This window comes from Ammospiza caudacuta, chromosome 14, assembly GCF_027887145.1.
Source record: "Ammospiza caudacuta isolate bAmmCau1 chromosome 14, bAmmCau1.pri, whole genome shotgun sequence".
NCBI lineage: Eukaryota > Metazoa > Chordata > Aves > Passeriformes > Passerellidae > Ammospiza > Ammospiza caudacuta.
The window spans coordinates 615,592-637,273 of record NC_080606.1 but is presented as its reverse complement, the minus strand read 5'-3'; the positions used below and the strand labels follow the sequence as shown (position 1 = coordinate 637,273).

At 54.4% G+C, this 21,682-nt stretch overlaps 1 protein-coding gene across 2 annotated transcripts; it reads left to right on the top strand.

Moving 5' to 3' along the window:
* The first annotated feature begins 1,953 nt into the window (after positions 1-1,953).
* Positions 1,954-21,271, top strand: PHKA1 (phosphorylase kinase regulatory subunit alpha 1). Of its 2 annotated transcripts, XM_058814033.1 has the most exons (34): positions 1,954-2,101; positions 2,205-2,363; positions 2,844-2,891; positions 3,361-3,529; positions 3,895-3,977; positions 4,153-4,233; positions 4,643-4,741; positions 4,846-4,992; positions 5,315-5,368; positions 6,781-6,903; positions 7,015-7,110; positions 7,856-7,963; positions 8,157-8,235; positions 8,680-8,814; positions 9,853-9,962; positions 10,594-10,738; positions 11,670-11,748; positions 12,167-12,246; positions 14,046-14,222; positions 14,616-14,710; positions 14,879-15,018; positions 15,147-15,303; positions 15,464-15,543; positions 15,743-15,821; positions 15,908-16,037; positions 16,414-16,515; positions 16,920-17,035; positions 17,344-17,382; positions 18,160-18,204; positions 18,464-18,634; positions 19,152-19,205; positions 19,343-19,543; positions 19,794-19,921; positions 20,851-21,271. In XM_058814033.1, exons 1-34 carry the CDS (start codon positions 2,024-2,026, stop codon positions 20,876-20,878), a joined length of 3,615 nt encoding a protein of 1,204 aa, XP_058670016.1. In that variant the 5' UTR covers positions 1,954-2,023; the 3' UTR covers positions 20,879-21,271. The 2 variants fall into 2 exon arrangements, with proteins under 2 accessions (XP_058670016.1, XP_058670014.1); XM_058814031.1 differs by having other exon boundaries at positions 19,794-21,271.
* Positions 21,272-21,682: the final 411 nt, after the last annotated feature.

Here is a 21,682-nt window from a genome sequence, read left to right as displayed (position 1 = left end):
ACTTCCCCATCTGCCCTTCTGGGTGTTCCAGGAGCCCCAGGGGGTGGGAGGCATGTGGCCCCCCAGATGGCCCATGCAACACCCTTCTAGAGGATGGAGAGCAGCAGACCCCTGGGTGCCCACTGCTGGCACAGCACTCAGTGTGTCAGCAGGGCCTGTGGTAACTGGGGACCCCTGCTCATCCCCTGCATCACCCCCTGCCTAGGCTTGTGTGCATGACTGGGACTCTTAATGTGTCTCATCCCTACAAGCCCTGTGGCCTGCTCCTTGTACTCTGATGTCCCCAGCCATGGGGCCTCACAAGTAACCCAACCCCACCAACTTTGGGAGTTCTCAACTCTAGGACCCCCACCCCATTATTCCTCACTGCCCACCAGGGACCTCCTGTGCCCACCATTGTGGTGTCCTCCAGTTCCAGTGACTCCAGCCTAGGCACCCCCCAGCAGAGCCCAGCTTTGGCCCCCCATCCAGCTGCCTCCAGCTCAGGGATGCTCTTCCTCTGCACACCCTGGCATAGTGCTCTTGGCTGCTCTGCCCCACAGGGCTGGGGGTGTGCCCCACCACAGTATGAGTGCCGACAGCCACTAGCATCCCTAGGAATGTCCACTGCGCACTAGAATCCCCAGAGACCAAGGGACAGTGTGCACTCACTGCTGGGACAGGACTCTCCAGCAGCCGTATGTCCTGTGGGCTGGGCCAGGGGGAGACTGTGCTGCTTAGCTCCCTGGGGCCATGCCGTGGCTGGGCTGCTCCAGATGCTCTGTACAGAAAATAAACCTAATGCACCCTGCCCACGTTCAGCACCTTCTTGCCTCTGCCCAGCTGTGCAAAGGCAGATTACATGGATGACAGGATCATGTGTGCCTCAGGGTGGCACATGGCACCTGCGGGGTCCTGTCTCTCGCCCAACAGCTGCAGAGTCCAATGCAGCACCCACTTGGCCCCCACCTACCCAAAAGGGTCCCTGGGATGAGGCGTGCTGTGGTCTTCAGGAGCCCACTGTGTGCCCAAATGCTGCTGGTGCACCTGTGTGGGTGCACATCTGTATGATGCACGTGTCTGCCCACACCTGTGCATGCAGGTGTATGCAGTGTAAGCCTGTGTGTGCCCATGTGCATGATTGTGTATGTGCATGGGAAGTGTGACTGTGTGCTTATGCATATGTGTGCTTATAGGTGAGGGTACTTGTGAGTATCCACAGGTTTGCACACCTGTGAATGTACATAGGTGCACAAGTGTGTGTGTATTTCTGTGTGCTATGGACACACAGAAAAGCAAAGCATAGCTGTGTACACATGTGTGCGTGTGGAGGTATGTGTGCACACGAGTCTGCCTGTGCATGTGTTCCAGTGCAGGTAGGTGTGTAAGTGCACACCTGTAAGTGTGCATGTGTGTGCATGCCCATGCTCCTACGTGCACGTGCACACCTATGGACGTCTCCATGCCTCTGTCCACATGCGTGTCTTTGTCTCTGCACCTAGCTTATGTGTGCGTGTCCGTACAGACGCACACTGGTACGTGTACCTATCGGTGTGTCCGCCTGTGTGTCTGTACAGTCTCACACCAGTACGCGAACACATCCTGCGTCCCTGCGCCACACCACACACCAGTCCGTGTATGTGTTCCACACCGGCACAGGTATCCGTGCGTCCGCGCGTCCGTCCGTGTATGTGATTATCCGTGTGTCCGTCCGGGTGTCTGTCCTTGCAGCCGTGTATCCATACTCAGGGTTGTTCGGCCTTGGCCCGGCAGGGGGCGCCGAAGGCCCCCGCCGCCCCGCCCTCGGGGCCTCCATGTCCTTCAGGTCCTGCCCACTCGGGACTGAGCGCCCCGTGGACCGAAGCCACCGCTGGCGAGGAGCGCCGGGCGACGCGGGTGGGGCGGCCGCTCAGGGGCTGTAGGGGTGCTCGGGTAGCGCCGTCGGCGGCAGCGAGCAGGCGGTGCCCCGGGGCGGAGCGGGGCGGGGCTTTGAGAGGACCCGTGCCGTCCCGCCGGTGCCGGTTCCCGTCCTGTAGCCGCCGTCATGAGGAGCCGGAGCAACTCGGGTGTACGTCTGGACGGCTACGGGCGCCTGGTGCAGCAGACCATCCTCCGCCACCAGGTGCGGACCCTGCCCGGGAATGGGGAGCAGACCCGGGGCCCCGGCGCGCCCCGCCGGCCGCTGGGCCAGGGAGTTGTGTGTGAACGGTGCATCCCCTCCGCAGGACGCGGTGACGGGGCTGCTCCCCGCCAGCGCCGACCACCAGGACGCCTGGGTCCGGGACAACGTGTACAGCATCTTGGCGGTGTGGGGTCTTGGCCTAGCCTACCGCAAGAATGCCGACCGCGACGAGGACAAGGCCAAGGCCTACGAGCTGGAGCAGGTAGGAGGGAGCAGGAGCCGGGGGCGGGGCTGGTGTCACTCGGGGACCGCAGTCACCCCGGTCTGGTCAGCCACAGGTCACAGCTGGGTCAGGGGCAGTGCAGTGAGGACGAGGACGCGGCTCTCCCCCGACACGGGAGGCAATGGGAATGGATGTCAGAGCCTGCTCTTCCCAGACCACACTGGAGCCCAACCAGAGGGTCTAGACCTCTGACTCTGGGGTGATCTGGGGCCACAGACGTTTTCTCAAGGGCTGGGGAGCCATGTCCTGCAGCCATGCCCTCTGTCCTCCTGCACAGCATGGCAACCTGGCCTTGCTGGCAGACCAAGAAATCTTCCCTCTGCTGTCACCCAGGGGCTGTGAAAATGTGAGCAGGGGCTCTGATTACGGACACTGAGCCCCACAAAGGTCAGCGGCCAGCTGATCCTGAGTCAGGGCTTCTCCTGGAGATTAACAAACCTATTTTCCTTGTTCCTGCAGAGCGTGGTGAAGCTGATGCAGGGGCTGCTCCAGTGCATGATGAGACAGGTAGGGGCTGGGAAGTACCTCTGAGTGTCATGTGGTCTCCTTAAAGCCCTGCTGTACCACAGAGGCTGTTGTCCTAGCTCCCCCAGCCCTCCCCAGCCTTCCTTGATGAGCAGAGGGAAGGCTCCCTTCCAGCAAGTCTTGAAATAAGTTCTGAGTGAGCATCTGTCATGGGTGTGATTGAAGTTGTGGGCTGGCAGTCAGTGGAGCCTTTGCCAGCTGCTCCCTGTCATGAGGCCTGGCAGGATTCTACAGCTCCTCCTCCCTGAGGGCATTTGGGGTAAACCCTTTTCTCTCTGCATGGTGCAGCTGTGGCAGTGGGGCTCAGCCCAGGGGTTGCAGAATTTCTGCCCTGCCAGGCGTGACTCCATGTGCTCCACTCATGGCATGGGGCAGCCCTTGGCTCAGGAGCTGTCAGTTCTCTCTGTAGACAGGGTTCAATGAATGCCTGCATCTCTTTGCCCTTCTCAAGGTGGACAAGGTAGAGGCCTTCAAGTACAGTCAGAGCACCAGGGACTGCCTGCATGCCAAATATAACACCCACACCTGTGCCACCGTGGTAGGAGACCACGAATGGGGTCACCTACAGATGGATGCTACCTCCCTCTACCTCCTCATGCTTGCACAAATGACGGCCTCAGGTAATGCTGGCGGCTCCCATTGCAGCTTTGAGCATGCTACTCTTCAGGTTCTTCAGAGTCTCAGTTTGGATGCAGCGTCCTGGGTACCAAGCTGTTGCAATGGCTTCTGTGACCCCCACTGTTTCCTTATGCTCACAGTACCTGAGGCGGGTTTGGGCCCCTTGATGTTGGTCTCTCCAAAAGCCCGTTTGTCTGAAGCCCTAGTGCAGCCCAGTAAGGGGTGGGAGTGGAGATGGAGTCAGCTAGGACATAGCTCCCGTTGGGCAGGCATGCAGTGGGGAGGAATCGTCCCTGGGTTACTGCAGCCCCATTCTGAGTATGCTTGTGGGCTTGGAGCATAATGTGAATTCTTCCCTCTGCTTTAGGCCTTCACATAATTCACAGCTTGGATGAAGTCAACTTTATCCAGAACCTTGTGTTCTACATCGAAGCTGCCTACAAAACTGCGGTGGGTAGCATGTGCTGAGGAGGCGGGGTGTGCTCCGATGGTGGCGATACTGCACTGGTGTCCAGGAACAGCTGTGGGTTCCACCTGAGCCACACCAGCACCTTCTTGAAGCACCATGGATGGGTGGGATTCAAAGGCTTTCTGGGTATGTTCTGAAACAGTGCCTGCTTCACAGGACTTTGGCATATGGGAGCGTGGGGACAAGACAAACCAGGGCATCACCGAGTTGAATGCCAGTTCTGTTGGCATGGCCAAGGTGAGCTGGGAAGCAATGCTGGCTGGTGGGATGAGGAGCTCCAGTGGCCCTGAGCTGCTTTTTGACAGGGCAGGCTGGGCATGTTGAACTGCTGAGGCTCAATGCAGTGATAGGTTCCCCAGGAACCTATTTTCTCGTGCACTGGGATAAAACTGTGCCCTTCTAGCCTGGATTTTGCCTGAACTGGGAGTGAAAAGTTAATTGGGGGTGTGTGGCAGAAATGTCCCGGACCCTTTTGATGTCTGGAGATGTCCCATTTTGACCAGAGATGTTCTGCAACCACAGCAGGGTTCAAATTCCTTTAAATTTGGGCAGTGCTTTACACGGAGGGACTAGCATGGAATGAGAGCTCTTACAAATGAACAGCAAGGTAAAGGACATGTCTCTTTGTGTCTCACCCTGCTTGCAGGCTGCCCTGGAGGCACTGGATGAGCTGGATCTCTTTGGAGCCAAGGGAGGCCCGCAGTCAGTGATATGGGTGCTGTCAGACGAAGTGCAGCACTGCCAGGTGAGACCCCCTTGGCCATGACACTGTTGTCAGAGGAACTGTGATCTACTGGGTTTGCAGTGTTAGCCTGACAGCCTAACCACCTTGCCTTCCCCTTTGCCCAGTCGATCCTCCACTCAATGCTGCCCAGGGCCTCCACATCCAAGGAGGTGGATGCCAGTGTGCTCTCTGTCATCTCCTACCCAGCATTTGCTGTGGAGGACAGCGAGCTGGTAGAAATCACCAAGCAGGAGATTATCACCAAGCTGCAGGTGAGCATCTCTGCCCTTGTCTCACTGTTCCCAGGAGACAGCTGCAGTCCAGACTGCTGTAGCCCTTTTTTTCCCAAAAACATGTTCTCTGGGGAGTTGCTGGGGCATGTCCTGTCCCAGTCTCCATGACCTGTGGCAGGGGTGTGCAAAGAAGCAGCCCTGTGTGCTGTGGCCCCAGGCTGTGATTGTGGCACCTGAGTGCTGGATGAGTGAGGAAGGGGGTGTTTGGCTGAAGGAAACACCCTGCCCCTGATTCTGCATTGAAAGTACAAGATACCTCACACTGTGCCTTCTGCTCAGCCAATCTTTCCCTCCCTTCCAGGGCCGCTATGGCTGCTGCCGCTTCCTCCGGGATGGATACAGGACTCCCAAAGAGGTGAGGCTCCTCAGCCCTGCTGCCTGGCACAACTTGACTGCCAAGCAGCAGCCTGCCTGGATGCAGCACAAAGGCTGTGTTAGGGAGCACTGGGAAGACAGGAGCCCTGAGAAGCCCCAGGCAGTGTCATGGGTCTGGACAACGCTTCCCAAAATGCCAGAGCTCATTGGGAAGGTGGTATGTCCCACCCACGCCCATAGCAGATGGCCAGAGACTGGCTTTGCCTGTATCCTGAGACCCGGTGGTGTGTCTTTCTTAGTCTGGTAGAAGGTGGGACCAGTGCCCAGCATGGGAGCCCTGCTGAGGTGGGCTCTTCCAGGGCTGCATCATCCCTGAGCGAGGTAGCTCTGGAGGTCACGAAGCTAATTCTGTCTCTCCTAGACCAGCAGTCAGCTTGGGTACTGTCAGAATGGCCCTGGGAGCAAGTGGAGAGTTAGCTGCTTTGGGGAGAGAAAACAGGAAATTTTTGTAAGCAGCAGTCTCATTTGTTAACTGCTGAACTAGGAAATGATATTTAGAGGCTCTTAAGTCATCACCAGCTGCTGGGCCTGTAACCTTTGGTCTTGAGTACTTCTGAATGCTTCTCCTTTGCTGCACCTCTGCAGACCTGCCCATAATAGGCAGTATGTGTGGCTGCCTCTCCTCCAGAGCCAGAGCAGCATCTCCAATCCAGTGTTCCCAATGCTTATGAGCTTTGGCAGCATGCAGAGTTGTGGATTACTTACTTCTGGGGAGCTGTGAGGCATGGAAAGGACAGCAGGGCCTGCAGAGGCATGCATCTAGCTGGAGTCAGATGGGATTTTGGAAGCTTATGGCTGGAGTCCAGGTAGAAGATATCTGTTCCTTCTGTCCTCTCTGCCTGAATAGTCTGCTAAGGCACTCTCCCTTCTCTGCAGCAGACAGAGCAGTTAGCAGGGAAGGTTGAAGAAAGGGCACTACACCACACAGAACTGTGGTGGGAGGGCTCTGGGCAGGCAGCTCTTCATCCTGACAGATTCCCTTGCGTTGGGCTCACAGTGGCACCACATGGCAGGAGGGCCATGAAGGAACCTCTCTGGCCCTGTGTCACCAGGCCAAGCCCTCTCACCTGGCTGGGCCAGGTTGATGATGCTGGAGGAGACAGATGCTGAGAGGCTCAGGCAGAGCAGGCAAGGCAGAGGGGACCCAGCATGGCACAGGGGATGTAGACCCCAGAAAGGGTAAGTCTCTCCATTATCAGTGCAGGGGGCTCAGGAGGGGGTAGTCCAGTGGAGAAAACAGAGGCTGGAGGTGAAATTGCTTTTCAGCTCTTCCTTGGCTATCTGCAAATAAGGGCTGGGAGGACATTTGAGGCTAGGGTCTCACAGGGAGGAGAAGCCCTGTCAGTTTGAGGGGATCCTGTCACATACCACCTGCCTCGATGTCACTTACAGGACCCCAAACGCCTCTACTATGAACCTGCTGAGCTGAAGCTGTTTGAGAACATTGAGTGTGAGTGGCCTCTCTTCTGGGCATACTTGATGATTGATGGGATTTTCAGTGGAAACATGGAGCAGGTAAGAGAGGTGAGACCTGCTGGGCTAGTTGAAAAAAATTCCCTGGCAGGAGCAGTGTGTGGAGGAAGGAAGCAGGTAGCTGGCAGCAGATTTCCTCTCCTCTCTTCTCAGGTGCAGGAGTATCGGGAAGCCCTTGAAGGGGTTCTTATCAAGGGGAAGAATGGGGTACACCTGCTGCCAGAGCTCTACAGTGTCCCACCAGATAAGGTGAGTGAACCTGAGCTATGGTGGAAAGCAGGAGTGTCTTACAGAATCACAGGATATTCTGAGTTGGAAGGGACCCACAAGGATCATGAAAGTCCAGTGCTGAAACTCCTGGTCTTATTATCAGATAATTAAGTTTTAAGTTTTAACCCAAATTGTTAGTGAAGGGGCACACGTAGTGCATGGAAACCTCATGTATAAAAAGGATGGCTTGGAGCTGTTATGAAACTGTGATAAAAATTGGGGTTTTTTTCCCAAAGCATTTCTTGTTCCCACACACAAGAGTTCTTTGCTGACAATCTGCTTGCTCAGAGACTGAGTGCTCTGAGAGCTCAGGACAAGCAGACCTGGGCTGAGTAGGTGGTGCTGAGCTCCAGATCAGTGGTGAGGGAATTTGTGTGGGCCTGGGCTAAGAGCAGTAGCCTCCTGATGCTCAGGTTATCCAGGAGAGATTTGCTCCTCACCAGTATCAGAAAGCATCTCTGGGTGCTCCTGGGGCATGCCAGCTCTAGTGGGATGGCCTGAGCTGAGAAACCAAACATGGCTTGAGCAGCTGCTCTGTTGTCTGACACAGATGCCCGGGGAAGTCATAGTAAGAGACGAGGAATGTAACCTGGCTCTGTGACAAATGCTGTTGTCAGACCTTGTTTTAAGCCTTGAACTGCTGGACTTCAAGACGCAGTGAGGATGCTTCCTTCAGCATCCTGTGTCTATAGATCCCTTCTTGACCTCCTGACTTGTCTTCCAGGTGGATGAAGAATACAGGAATCCACACACTGTGGATAGGATACCCATGGGCAAGCTGCCACACATGTGGGGACAGTCCCTCTACATTCTGGGTTGTCTGATGGCTGAGGTAGGGTCACCCTGGGTGCTGGGGAGGGCTGTGGGACCAGGCTCTGAGCTGGGAAGGTGCAAATGCTGCCACCCACCATGGGGAAGTTGTCACCTCCACCCCCCAGGACCTCTTAAAGGTGAGTTGTCCATAGGCATCGTCCATTCTACCCTACCCATAAAATGTTAATCTCTTTATACCTTTTTTCCCACAGGGGTTTCTAGCTCCTGGTGAAATAGATCCCCTCAACCGCCGTTTCGCGACTGTCCCTAAACCTGATGTGGTGGTCCAAGGTGAGGGAAAGGAACCAGTCCCAAACCCCTGAGTCTTGCAGGTGGGGAGGACTCTGGCTGGGCAGAATTCAGAGGTGCCTCTGGGGTGACTCTGCTTGATGGGTTGCTGCCAATACAGCCCAGTCTCAGCCCTTGCAAGGCAGGTGGAAGATGGGGTGCAAGTCCTTCTGTTTCATCCTGTGTTGACCCACAAAACTATCATCTGCTGCAGCCTCCTCTGCAGAGAGGTTGAAAATTGTCTTACTGCCACTTGGTGAGGAAGACTTGTGTGTATAGAGTGTTAGGAGGAGCAAAGCAGACTTCTGCAGTGGGAACTGGTTCCCAAGGGAACCCAGACAGCTTCTTCTCTGTGGTATGGTGCCTTGTATGTGTCCCAAAGGCATGGGGCACTGTTGTCACACACCTTTGTGCCTCTGTTGCACTGAGACTGTCTTCCATCCACAGTGTGTATCCTGGCTGAAACAGAGGAGATCAAGGCAATCCTGCAGAAGGAAGGCATTAACGTGGAGACTGTGGCCGACGTCTACCCCATCAGAGTGCAGCCTGCTCGCATCCTCAGCCACATCTATGCCCGGCTGGGTGAGCTGGGCTCCCTGCTCCTGCAGCAAATGGGGTGCAGAAGGCTCTGTCTCACGCCTGGCACTCCTGCTCATAGACAGTCATGTCCTGCTCTCTGCTTGGCTGATGAGGATTCTGCTGCCCATTTCTAGGCCTGATAACGCCGCTGATGCCAAAGGGGAACAAAGTGGCAGACAGTGCTGTTAAGTGTGATTGTGACAGGAATAGAGCTTTGGCTTGCAGTTGCATAGTCACCCCAGGAAGAGACAAGAGACTGATAGATGTTGAACCTTATGTGGGCAGGAGTTGTCTTCTGTTCCTGTATTCAGATCTGGATGGGGGAGGCTAGCCAGAACCCGGGAAGCGTCCTCTGGCTGTCCCTGGCAAAGAGGGCCCAGAGCTCAGGCAGTATGGCTGTTGTTGGTGGGTGGGCAGGGCTGAGTGTGAAGGGAGGATGTGCTCACCTCTGCATGCTTGCTCCTTGATGCTGCAAACCCTTGGGCATGGGGTTTGTTTTGCAGGAGCCAGAGATTTAGCCTGGGCCAAAGGAGACACCTGATCTGCTGTGATTTAATTTGGCAGCTAATTTAGGCCACCAAAAGGCCAAGTGTGACATGGGCAGGGGGAGCAGCCTGGCAGCTGCCAGAGCTGACAAGCAAGGGGTAATGCTGTTGCTGCACCATCCTGGGCCTTGGGAGTCATCCAGGAGCAATTGGAATGCTGATAGAGCTGTCAGCTTAGGGGGCCCAGCCCTATGCAGACGGGCAGCTCTAGCACTGCTCCTGCTTCGGACGTGCCCGAAGACCAGAAGCTGTGACACTGCAGAAGTCAGGACAGGCTGTGTGTCGCTGTTTCACCATGTCTCTACTCCTCTGGGCAGGTCTGGGGACAGAATTACTGTCCCTTAGAACTGTACCAGCTTGACACACAGTTCTGGGATATCCCAACTTCAAACCAGCATTTCCCTGCTGGCTGGTAACAAGATGCTTGGCACTACTTGCTGCTGCAGCCCTTTCATGAGAAGGCTTGTACTAAAAACTCCTCTCCCTGCCTTCCCAGGCCGCAACAAGCAGATGTGCCTTACTGGACGGCCCTACCGGCATATGGGTGTCCTTGGGACCTCCAAGCTCTACAAAATCAGGAAGAGCATCTTTACCTTTACCCCACAGGTGAGTGACATTGCAGAGGCTCATTCCTAGCTATTCTGTGATATGAAACTGGGCAGGAAGTTTCTTCAATGGCTGGGTACTCGTTCTAAGATACACTCTCTAAACAGCCTGGCAGTGTGGAGTAGTCCAACTCTGTAGCATGAGGCAGCACAGTTGGTGGTCCTGGCTGTGTGGATGTTGGGACAGCTTGAGCCTTTTAATGATCAGTATTGGATGAAAATCCCTGCTCACCCTGACGAGAACACCAGGAAGATGCTGATGGCAGGCCAGGGACGTGTGTCCAGGGAACAAGCAGTAATCCAAACCTAGCACTATGGGGAGTGCATATTCACTTGAAACAGGCACAACATGGACTCACTGTGTGGTGCTGGATGCTGCTGCTGCTGAGCTATGGTGTTAGTTATGTCCCCGTAGTTGTTAGTGGCCAGTAGCTGCCCTGGGGTTTGAGGGTCCCTTGCTGGGCTGTACTAGCTGATGCCAAGTAAGGGATGAGCTGTTGGTGCAAAGGCAGGTGCCCTCTGGGGGCACCGCATGGCTAGCTTGACTGTGTGCCTGTGGGAAGACATAGGTGGCACCATAAGGACCTAGTGACTACATGTAGGGCTGATCATGTCTCTTGCTGTCCTCACAGTTCATAGACCAGCAGCAGTTCTACCTGGCTCTTGACAACAAGATGATTGTGGAGATGCTGAGGACAGACCTCTCCTACCTGTGCAGCCGGTGGAGGATGACTGGGCGACCAACCATCACCTTCCCCATCTCCCACACCATGCTCGGTATAGATGCTCCAGCGTGACAAGGCATTTGCTTAGAGCAGCCCTGGGAAATGGCTCTGCAGGAGGAAGGGGGTGGGCAAATATGTGACCATCTCAATAACAGGGACATGGTGAGGCTGGAGCAGCTAGTAGTTTCCTGTGCAGAGCTTACTGCTCAGAGGAGCCATGTTGAGTGGGCAGCTGGCCTGGCAGCTAACAGGGTTGTCTGCCAGGCAGTAGTACCTGCAGCTCAAGGGCTGTTTGCTGGCATTGACGTATTCAGGCTCCAGGCAAATAGGCTTGTGGAAAGGCCTTTTGGGAGCAAGACCAAAACCACAATTTCTCTGTAGAAGTGTTCTTGGTGCTCTTTCTGTGTCTTGACTCTTCCCTAAGACTGAGCATCTGCTAAAGGCTTTCCTAGTCAACAGAGAGGGGAAAACAGTAAACTGGAAGGAGCAAAGGCACAGAGCAGAATTGGCTTGCCTGCAGCAGCTCACAGGTTCCCTATGAGCCCGGTGTAGGAAAGTGACTTTGTTGTGCTCTAAGGCCTTTCTGTCTCTCCTTGTGTATTTAAAATCCCCTTAATTTCTGTGCCTTTTGCTGTGGTGTCTCCTGACCTCGACAGCAGCCCACTCTTCTGCTTCATTATGTGAAAGGCAGAGACAGAGCAGGGGGCTGTTAGGGGCTGCTGTCTGGTACTGTCTGCTTCAGCCAAGGGTGAAATCCGTGGAGCCTGGAGTGCATCCTGGCATGGTTTTCCTTGAATCCAGCCTGGACAGTCAAGAATTTCCCTTTTTGGGTGGTGCTTTTGGTACCACAGCCTGACCACATACCCCAGAGTAAGGGTCTGGCCATGGTGCTTTGGGTGTCTGAATGCTCACCTAGTCCTGGGTTACATTCTGGGGGCGAGTTTGAGCATGAGGGCCTGACTGCCTGTGCATCTTCCACACAGATGAAACCAGCAGCAGTGTCCATCCCACGGTGCTGGCAATGCTTCAAAAGCTGCAGGATGGGTATTTTGGTGGTGCAAGGTGAGTGCAGCTTCCTGCAGTGCAGTAGGGAGAGGGCTCATGGCCTCCAAGAGCCTGGTTATGAGGATACCTGCTGGGCAGAGCATAGGGTGTGGGGGAGCAAGCTGGGGAAGATACACTGGGGTGTGCTAGGCTATCAGTGTTCCCTAGGGCTACAGTCCCAACAGAGGAGATGAAAGAGGGGACATGGCTCTTCATGTCATCAAATCCATGGCTACAGGATTTCTCTAATAGCTTTTGGGCAGCCCTTCCATGCCCACCCACAGCTGAAAGAGTTGCAGGCAGCTAAAGTAGACACCAGTGTGTGAATGCTCCCGGTGAACATGTCTCTCCCCATCAAAGAGCAGGAGCCAGGAGGTAAAGCCAAGGGTATCACCTCCCCTTTCCTCTCCATGTGACCTTCCTATCTCTTGCCCAGAATTCAGACTGGTAAATTGTCGGAGTTCCTGACAACATCATGCCGAACGCACCTCAGCTTTATGGACCCTGGGCCAGAGGGTAAGGTCTTTGCCATGAGTTACAGGCTCAGCAGTGACAGCTTTGAGAAGCTAGACACCTAGGAGTGCTGCATGGCTTGCAGATAGCAGAGGATGGTAAGGGAGAACAGGCCAGTCACTGCTGTGGGGTGGCAAATGCCTAACTCACCCTTACAACCATAACACCCAGCCTCCCTGCCAGCATACACCGCTGTGTTCTTCATGTGCTTGGGTTTTCACCATGTTCCCATCTGGCTCTCTGTCAACCTTGTCTGGAATGAGCAGCTCTGACCTTCATAAGCTGCTATGTGGAGAAGAGATAAAGGAGCCTGCCTCAGCTTGGGAGATGTGTCTGAGGGTCTTTGATGCATAAATGGCAGTGCAGAAGGTGATAGCACATTGACCAAGGTGGTGGGGAAGAGCCACCTAATTAATCTCTGTTTTTTTCCCAAAGCCTTTGCCACTCCCCTTGGCAGACCTACCCCCATGAGTGCCAAATTGAAGCCTCACTGCTGTATAGAGAGTACCTGAGAATGCTTTGGCCCATCACAGCATAAGGGACCCCCACCTTGTGCTGGGACCATGCAGGGTGCAAGTTTTGCTGTTCCCCTTACAAGCAGGCCTCTGGACATCTCCTGTGTGACCTAGCACTGGTCATCATCAGCCTTCCCACTATCTGTTTTACCTCTGCAGCTCCTGCAGCTAGTGAATGCACTGCTGGGACTCTGAATGCTCATTTTTCTTGCCCTTCTCTCACTTCATCTGCAGCCTCCTTACAGGCTGCATCAGGGTTTGTCCAAAGTGTCTGCTTTGCCTCCCAGCTCCAGCGCGAGGATCTGCCTGGCCTTTCAACAGCATCTCAAAGATGCTAAATTTTAGATTTCCTGTGGTCAGATGCTGCAGCCAGGTTAATGTTCTCAAGGGTGGTGCTTAGAGGATTTTTCCAGCCTAGCCTTCAGGCACTGTCACAAGCCATGCTGTTGAGGGGTGGAAAGGGGATGCCATGCTGCTTCAGGTGCAGTCAGCAGCTTGTCTCCTGGGCCCAACACATCTCTGAGCTTGCCAGTTGGAGAGCAGCATAACTTTGCCCTGGCCCACTGTTAGTGCATTGACATCTGTGTTTTATCTGGGGCAGTTCCCCCCTCAGGGGCATTCCCTCACTTTTGTCTCCTGACTGAGCAGAGACCTGGCCTCTGAGCACCATCTTCCATGTTGCTGTTAGTGCATGGTGCCTCTGGTGATCCTGATGTGGTGTTGGGAGCTGCTTGAAGCTGGGCAAAGAGCAAGGCAGGAACCATAACTCTTCCTGTAACTCCAATTTACAAATAACTGTTGCAAACCCACCTTGCCTTGCTCCCTTGCTGGAGTCCTACTTGGAAGATGCCCTTGCTGTGCTTGGGTGCTTGTAAGTGGTCTCTGCTTGGACAAGCTGCCTCTGGCTGTACCTCTCCACTTCTTCCCTGGAGAGAAGGAGTGTGAGGGTTTTCCTGCAGGGTTTGAGTGGGACGTTCCTGTCCTTGCACAGGCTTGGATCAGAGACATGCTGCAGCAACATGCTGTTGCTTCCTTTGTCAACGTGGGACATGGAGAGAGCCCCAGTTTAGGATAGACAGTGTCCTAGGCAGGAGTCATGCAGGAACAGGGGTGCTTTGTGTGTCTGGCTGCTGGCACTGTCCATTACTCTACCTGGCTGCCAGCACTGGCCCTACATTGTCACTTTGTGCAGCCAGCAAAGCTTTCTCTTACAGGTGGGAGCTCTCTGGGCCTTTGGTGCTATGACTCAAAGTGGCTGAACTCCTGCTCTGCTGCTTTCCCTTCCAGAGGACACCGATGATGAGGTTGCTCAGTATCTGGATCACCTGCTGCAGCGCACGACTCCGCAGTCAAACCTGCCTCCGACCACCCAGCGGGGAGGGCTGAGCCGCTTCAGGGCTGCTGTCCACACCACCCGTGACCTCATGTCCCTGGCATCCAAGGCCAAGGACCTGCATGTCCAGAGTGAGTAACTCCAACACCCTCCACATCTTCCCTTGAGCCCAGGGGTGAGGTTGAAGTGCTTTGGGAGCTCTCACAGCTGTATGATGCTAGGGTTCCCGTGGGTTGCAGAGAAACTAAGCCTTTACCTGGGCAAAGGCGCTTTATGTTGATCATGTTAGTCCTGGCCATGGAGTGTCTTGGAGTTGGTGCCTGGGCAGCCCCATGAAAACTCAATAAAGGATGGCAGCTCCCTGCGGTGTTCCTCTGAATGGGTGGACAGGGGCTCCTTCTCCCATAGCCAACTTCTCTGCAAGGACTGGGTGGGGAGCAGTGTCAGTGTCTGAGGTAGTTTGAGGCACCGTAGTGGTGACTGGGGCTAGATGTGTCTCTGCCAACCTGTGGGGTTTTTTTTAGATGTTGGGATGTATGTCCCCAGCAGGATCTTCCAGGCATCGCAGCAGTCAGTTAAGCTTCTGAGTTCACTCCACCAGCATGACTTGGATGGCAAGGTGAGTTCTGTCTCTCCCAGACTGAGCTATCCTTTCAGCTATAGCCAGAGTGTCCTTGCAGGATTGCAAGGGGAAGTCCTGTTGTTTGATGAGGGAGAATATGCATGGGTCCATTTGGTGCAGGGTGCTGGTAATGCTAATCATCAGCACAGGTCTCCCTTCCTCCAGAGCCACGCGCTCTATGCAGAGATGAACTTGCCACGTGATGAGGATGGAAATGTGGACTGCAAGGCACTGGTGGACCAGCTGCGCATCTGCCCCACACTGCAGGAACAAGCAGACATCCTTTACATGCTCCACATCCTCAAGTAGGATGATCTCTGTGTCCTGAGGGCTCACTGTGCATAGAGGAGTTTGGCACAGCCCAGGGGGCTTGCCAGGAAGCTGCAACAGACAAATTGCTGGACATAACGCAGCACCTCCTTCATCTTCACAGGGGACCCGAGTGGCACACAGGGCTTGATAGTGAGCCTGGCCCCACCATCAAGGAGCTCCTCACTGAGTTGTATGTGCGGGTGGGGGAGACACGCCAGTGGGCCCTGATTCGCTACGTCTCTGGTATCCTCAAGAAGAAAGTTGAAGCTCTGGATGAGGTAACAGCTGTACAGCCAGCCTCTAACAGGCTGAGGTCTGTCAGGGAGGAGGCAGCAGAGTGAGCAGGAGAACCATGACTGCATCAGCTCTGTCTGCCTCTGCCTTGTGCTGAGCCCCCAAACCCTCAGCTGTTGACAGCAGCTGCCTTTCTGTCCCCAGGCCTGTACTGACCTCCTATCTCACCAGAAACACTTGACAGTGGGGCTGCCCCCAGAGCCACGTGAGAAGACAATCTCCACGTGAGTGTGGCACCTCTCTCTCCCGAAGCATGCTGGGCTGGGTCTGGATGTGAGCCTGCTGCTCTGGGGTCCATGGGCAGGAGTGGTCCTGGGTGGCTGTCCCCAGCCTATATCTCTTCTCTTGGGGCTGTACAGACTGGGGGTATGCAAAGTTTGCTCTGCTGCCTCTCACCTGCTCTGCTGTTTGTCCACACCCCAGCCCAATCCCCTATGAGGAACTTGTTCACCTTATTGATGAAGCCAGTGAGAAGAACCTCAGTGTGTCTATCCTTACCCAGGTGAGGGGCTGGGGTGTCAGGGGAGCCTAAAGCTGGCTATCTGCCCTGGTGAGCAGCAGTGAGGTGATCTGCCTTTGTCCCTCTAGGAGATCATGGTGTACTTAGCCATGTACATACGCACACAGCCTGCACTGTTTGCTGAGATGTTCCGCATCCGCATTGGGCTCATCATCCAGGTGATGGCAACAGAGCTGGCACACTCCCTGTGTTGTTCAGGTACATGTGGCAGAGACAACACCCTTGCTGGGGTAGGTGCTGTGACGCTTAGGGCTCTGTCAGCCAGAAAGTAGTACTGTTAAAAGTGGGCAGCTCAGGCTAAGACAAGACCCTGCATGGAAGTGCCAGTGTCTGCAGCTGGACATGTTCTTGAGTAGTACAAACAAGTGATTGCACTGCAGTCTCCATCCCAGCATGTGTTGGGCTGGCCATGGGAAGAGTCCATTTTATAGGCAACATCAGGAGCCTAGTGTATGTCCTTGCCGGATGAGCTCCTGTACCAGTGCTCCCCCTGGTCACAGAATGGCATGCAGGGTAGAAATGTCCTAGGAGGACTGTGAGATAGGCTACAAAATCACAGTTCTCTTCTTTCCAGCTGGAGAAGCCACGGAGAACCTGATGAATCTCAGCCCATCAGACATGAAGAGTCTCCTCTACCACATCCTTTCTGGCAAGGAGTTTGGGGTGGAAAGGAGTGGTGAGTTGCAGCAGAGAGCATCTCAGGGCAAAGCTGAGTGCACAGCATGGCCAGATCTACCTGTTCCTACCTTTGAGCGCTGTACCTGTTCTCCCCCATGTTCAGCACAGATGCTTCAGTACTGGAGGGGTCCAGCAGGAAGTTCTGCCTTTCATAAGGAATGAGGCTGAGTGATTTCTGGGATCAGTCCCGAATCTCATGGCTATTTGAGTTTTGCTTAGTTTGACACTTGACCTGGTTGGATCTAAATTGAAGCAGTTCTGTACTGTGCTCATGGATCTGTGATGCTATCATGTTTGAGGGCAAGGTCATGCAGAGGTCCCAGTGCCCGGGCAGCAATGAGGGACAAGGGATGGCCATGCCTTGAGCGATGTTGCCCACTCTAGACCTCTCTTCCCCACCAGTGCGTTCCGTGGACTCGTCGCTCACCACTGCTGTCTCCATCTGTGACATGGAAGCTGTCGGGACCACCAGGCCTGAGCGCACTGGCCTCGTCAGGCTGAAAAGTGAAATCAAACAGGTGAGGGCAGGTGGTGCAGGCCACTCACGACAGGTCTTGTGGGTGAAAACCAGCTACAAACCAGACAGAGCTGATGGAAGAGTGGGAGACACAGATGCTTCCAGGAGCTAATTTTGTCTGCAGTTCTGTCCTGAGGGGAAAGTTGGGGTGAATCTGGTAGTGGGTAGGGGTTGCTCTGGCAATTCAGTGGGAGCACAGGGGTGCTTGAGAAGGTGCAGGGGTGAGGAGGACCATGTGGTGTCTCAGGTGTGGCCAGCATCTTGGTGGGCATCTTCCAACAGCAGAACTTTCATTTTGTTCTCTTGCAGCAACTGGATAAACGTAGGCAGTCTCTGCCTGGGAGTAAGGTGAAGCCTCCCTGGTCCTGCAGCCTCAGCTTTTGCCCCTCATGCCATGCACCAGGGCAGCTTCCTTGCATGCACAAGTCAATAAGGTTCCTTCAGCTACTGCAACAATGAGTTGGCTTCCCCTCTAAGCAACTGCCATTATAGCCAGCTGGAAGCTGTGCTCAAATACATTCCATTATACCCACAAAATCTGCTGAGCAGGATGGCTTGATGCTGCCAGTGCCATGACCAGTAGTGACTCTGCTGGACAGTTCACTGGGTCCTGCCTGCAGCTTCCCCAGCTATTTCTTCTCTGGGGAAGGAGGCCTGTGGTCAGCTACAAATGTCAATGACCTCCTCTTGTGCCTATGTCCAGGAGGAGTCCTGAGCTCTAGAACATGTCTTGTCATCAAAGAGACAGAGGACAGAGCTTGCTGGGGCCAGGCTGATGCAGCAGCTAGGGCCAACTTGCTGCAGTGTGAAACCTGACATCACACAGGGTTGTCTGTGGGCAGTGACCTTCCTACTGGTCCTTCTGTCTGCTCAAGACTAAATCCCTGCCCATACGAGCAAGCCAGCAGAGCAGTAGCAGTCCTATTCCTATGTGCAGGCCAGTGCAAACCCACTGCTGCTGTGGCTCTGGCATGTGCAGCCCTCTGCAGCTTTCCTTTCAAAACTCCCTCTGTCTCCAGCCAGCCCTGGCCCCTGACTGTGATCTGTGCTGCTGCTGCTCTGTTTGCTGTGACTGCTGCCCTGCTCTGGCATGGTCTCATTTCCATCTCTCCCTTTCTCCTTCAGCCCCTCAGTTTGCAGTCCGGAGACACCACCCTCAGGTCCTCTCTGGTAACTTATGTTTGTTGGCTGCACACATGGGGTCTGTCTTATTTGTGGTTGCAGGAAGGAGCTGTGCTCTGGGGGATGCTACAGGGAACTGGGGCTGTAAGGTGGGCTTTGCTGAAGGCAGGGGTAGCAGCTCTGTCTTGGGAATGAGGCTGGAGAACTTACTTCAAACAACAAACTCTTGAGCAGCAGCAGCAGGCTGCATTCCTGTGGGATATTTAACTTTGCAGCAGTCTCTGTGGTTCTTGTTTTGTCTGCCCAGTCTGCTGGGCACACAGAGCTGCTGGGCAAGGACTCCTTTTCAAGGGTGCTAGAAGACCAGGGCACTACGGACAGCCGGCAGGGCCAGTGGCAGCGGAGGCGCCGGCTGGATGGGGCCCTTAACCGTGTCCCTGTGGGCTTCTACCAGAAAGTCTGGAAGGTCCTGCAGAAGGTGAGTTAGACTGGTGCCTCTCCATGCATGTGAGCCTCTGGTCCCAGGCACCAGCCTTGCCAAGGGGACTTGGGCACTCAGGGCTGGTCCCTGATGTTATGTAGATATATGCTTCAGGGACAAGGCCTGCAGCTGACCTTGGAAAGCTGTAGAAGACGTGCACTTGCCTTGTAGTCTTGTAGGACGTGCCTCAGCCTGTACCTTGCAGAGGGGAACTGCTCAGGTGCTTCATGCATCAAGCAGACAAATGCATGGCTGGAGCCACAGCTGAAGGTGATCTGGGCACAGCCGATCCTCAGCATGGTGAGGCAGGGAGCAGAGCCCCATGCAGGGGGCTCTGGCTGATGCTGAACTGATGGCAAAGGAGTGATGCTATATGGAGTCAGGAGGCGGCGCTGAGGTGTATGGGCAGCATGCACCAGTGCTCAAGTGGGAGCAAGTTCGTGGGCTGGACCTATGTATCTTAGCATGATGCTTCTCCAAGCCATAACCATGATCTCTCCTTCTTGTTCTGCAGTGCCATGGTCTCTCTGTGGAGGGCTTTGTTCTTCCCTCCTCAACAACCAGAGAGGTAGGAGGTTCATGTGAATGGGGGATGGGGCACATGGGTTGCTGTGTGCTGGTTACCCTGGGTGATTGCCCAGCACAGCTCAGGAGTTCAGCAGGTGATACAGTGCTTTAGGTACACTTCTTTCTACCTCCTCACAGATGACCCCAGGGGAAATGAAGTTTGCTGTGCATGTGGAATCTGTCCTCAACCGTGTGCCCCAGCCAGAGTACAGGCAGCTGCTGGTGGAAGCTATCTTAGTGCTCACCATGCTGGTGGACATGGAGGTGCACACCATTGGTGGCATCATAGCTGTGGAAAAGATCTTGCACATAGCAAATGACCTCTTCTATGAGGAGCAGGTAGGGGCCAGGCCTCACCCAGGGCTGCTGGCTACATTCCCCATACCTGTGCAGGGCTCACCCACTTGGAGAGCCCTGCGTGTTTTCCCTGTTGTGTTCATGGGGCACAGCAAAGCAATAGTGTCTTCCTCCCACTCCTCATCATCATTGTGTCACACTGAGTGCAACAGAAAATACTTGGGATGGAAGCTGATAATGGGATTGCCCTTTTTCCTAATGATGTCTCTCTGCTTCTCTGTTCAAAATCCAGAAAGCCCTGGGTGCTGATGAGCACATGCTGGAGAGGGATCCTTCGACAGGCATCTGCAGCCTGCTGTATGACAGTGCACCAAGCGGCCGGTTTGGCACCATGACCTACCTGTCCAAGTCGGTGGCCTTGTATGTGTACGACTTTCTGCCCACAGATGGCTGCTCCATGCAGTAGCTCTTGCAGCTCCTCACTGGGTTGCAGGTGCTCTGGGATGGTTGTTTCATACAGCTTGTAAAGATGAACACTAGGTTAGTTTGCAAGGCAGTCTGCATCTCTCCTCCCAGCCCTGGCCTCTTGGTGGGTGAGCAGCCCTCTGAGGAACTCCACAGGAGGCATGTGTCCTAAGCTGACCTGTGCCTGTGTGGCCTGCAGAGCAAAGGAAAGGCTGAGCTTTGAAGCGTGCTTGTGTTAGAAGGTTCTGTCTGCATGACTCCTCCTGATTCATCATCCCTGGAAAGACCTCTGTTTGAGGGAGTTGGAAAGGGTTCCCCTGACCAGACTCTTGTGCTCGGCATTACAATGCTCTCTGACCAGCTCAAACTCTCCCTGTCTCTAACAGGTTTGCAGTTTTTAACCTCTTCTGTGCTGCTTATTATTCCAAATCTGCAGGATTTATGCTAGTGCAGGCTGAGGCTCTTGCTCTTCCTGCTGCTGATGGAAAAGTTTTGCTAGAGGAATAGGGGATGGTGCCTGAGCCTTTCTCCCAGCACATCCAAAATCAATATGGTCCAGCCCAGCCACAGCTGTGCTGCTTGGTAGCAGGCAGCCCATCATCCCCTGCTGGGTGTCCTGTGTGCAGAGCTGGGGAGGTTATGGTAGCCAGGATCCCTTTTACCTCCAAGCTGCTAGTACAGGGCTTCTGGCTAGCTGGGACATGCCAGTGACAGCCCTTATGTGCCATCTACTCTATCCCTGGCAGTGGTTCTAGTGGCCAAGTGACAGATTCCTGAGTTCTCATGCCCTGTGTAGCAGCTCTGAGCTGGCTACTCAGTGTTAGCTCTGCAATCAAAACCATGCTTTTAATGCTCATCTCTGGCTTCTGCTCCATCTCCCACAGCCTGGCACAGAGAAGGATGGGGACATAGCAGATCCCTGCTCTAATCTACCATGCAGGTCAGCCCCCACTCAGGAGGATGGTGCAGTTGGACTAATGAGGATCACATGCCACAAAGTGGTTTTAGGAAGTGGGGTTCCCTTTTGACTCCCTAGTTCACCTCCCTAAGACTTCAGGTGTGCTCCAGTACACTCAGCATGTTGAGCAACAGGCCAAGAATTCTCACTTGCACCCCCTGACCTTGCAGTGTCCCACGGCTTGTCACAGGCCAGCCTGATATCATCTATGTCCCCCTCCAAGACTGGTTTACAGCTGTCTGTGAGCAAAGCTCTGAGCAAAGATCCTCTTTCCCTTTGGGAAAGGTTGATCCCATCTAACCGCAGCATGCTTTGTTAGAAAAAGCATTAAAAAACTTGAAATTGTGGCAGTGACGTCGGCCACCAAGCCATATATTCAGCAGACTGAGTCCATCTCTTTCAATGTCACTGACCACAACTGGAAGGACAGAGGAAAGAAACTGTGTTCCAGAATCCCTTACCAACCATCCCCAGGCCCTGAAGTCTCCTTTGATTGCCCTTGGACTGTGTGTTGCAGTTTCATTGCCACCCACATGGAAGAGCATCAGTGGATAACAGTCTGAAGCTGAACCTGGCTGGGAAGTGTCCTAGTGCTGTGCTTAACCTGGGCCCCAGGAAGGCAGCAGACTTCCCTAAGAGGACTGTCTGTGTGGCACATTGGACCCTCAGAAAGGAGTCACCTATAACTGTAACCCATCTTTCTTGTAGAGGTGGACATGGTCTGGGGGTATCACAGCCATGGCAACACCTCTGGTGTA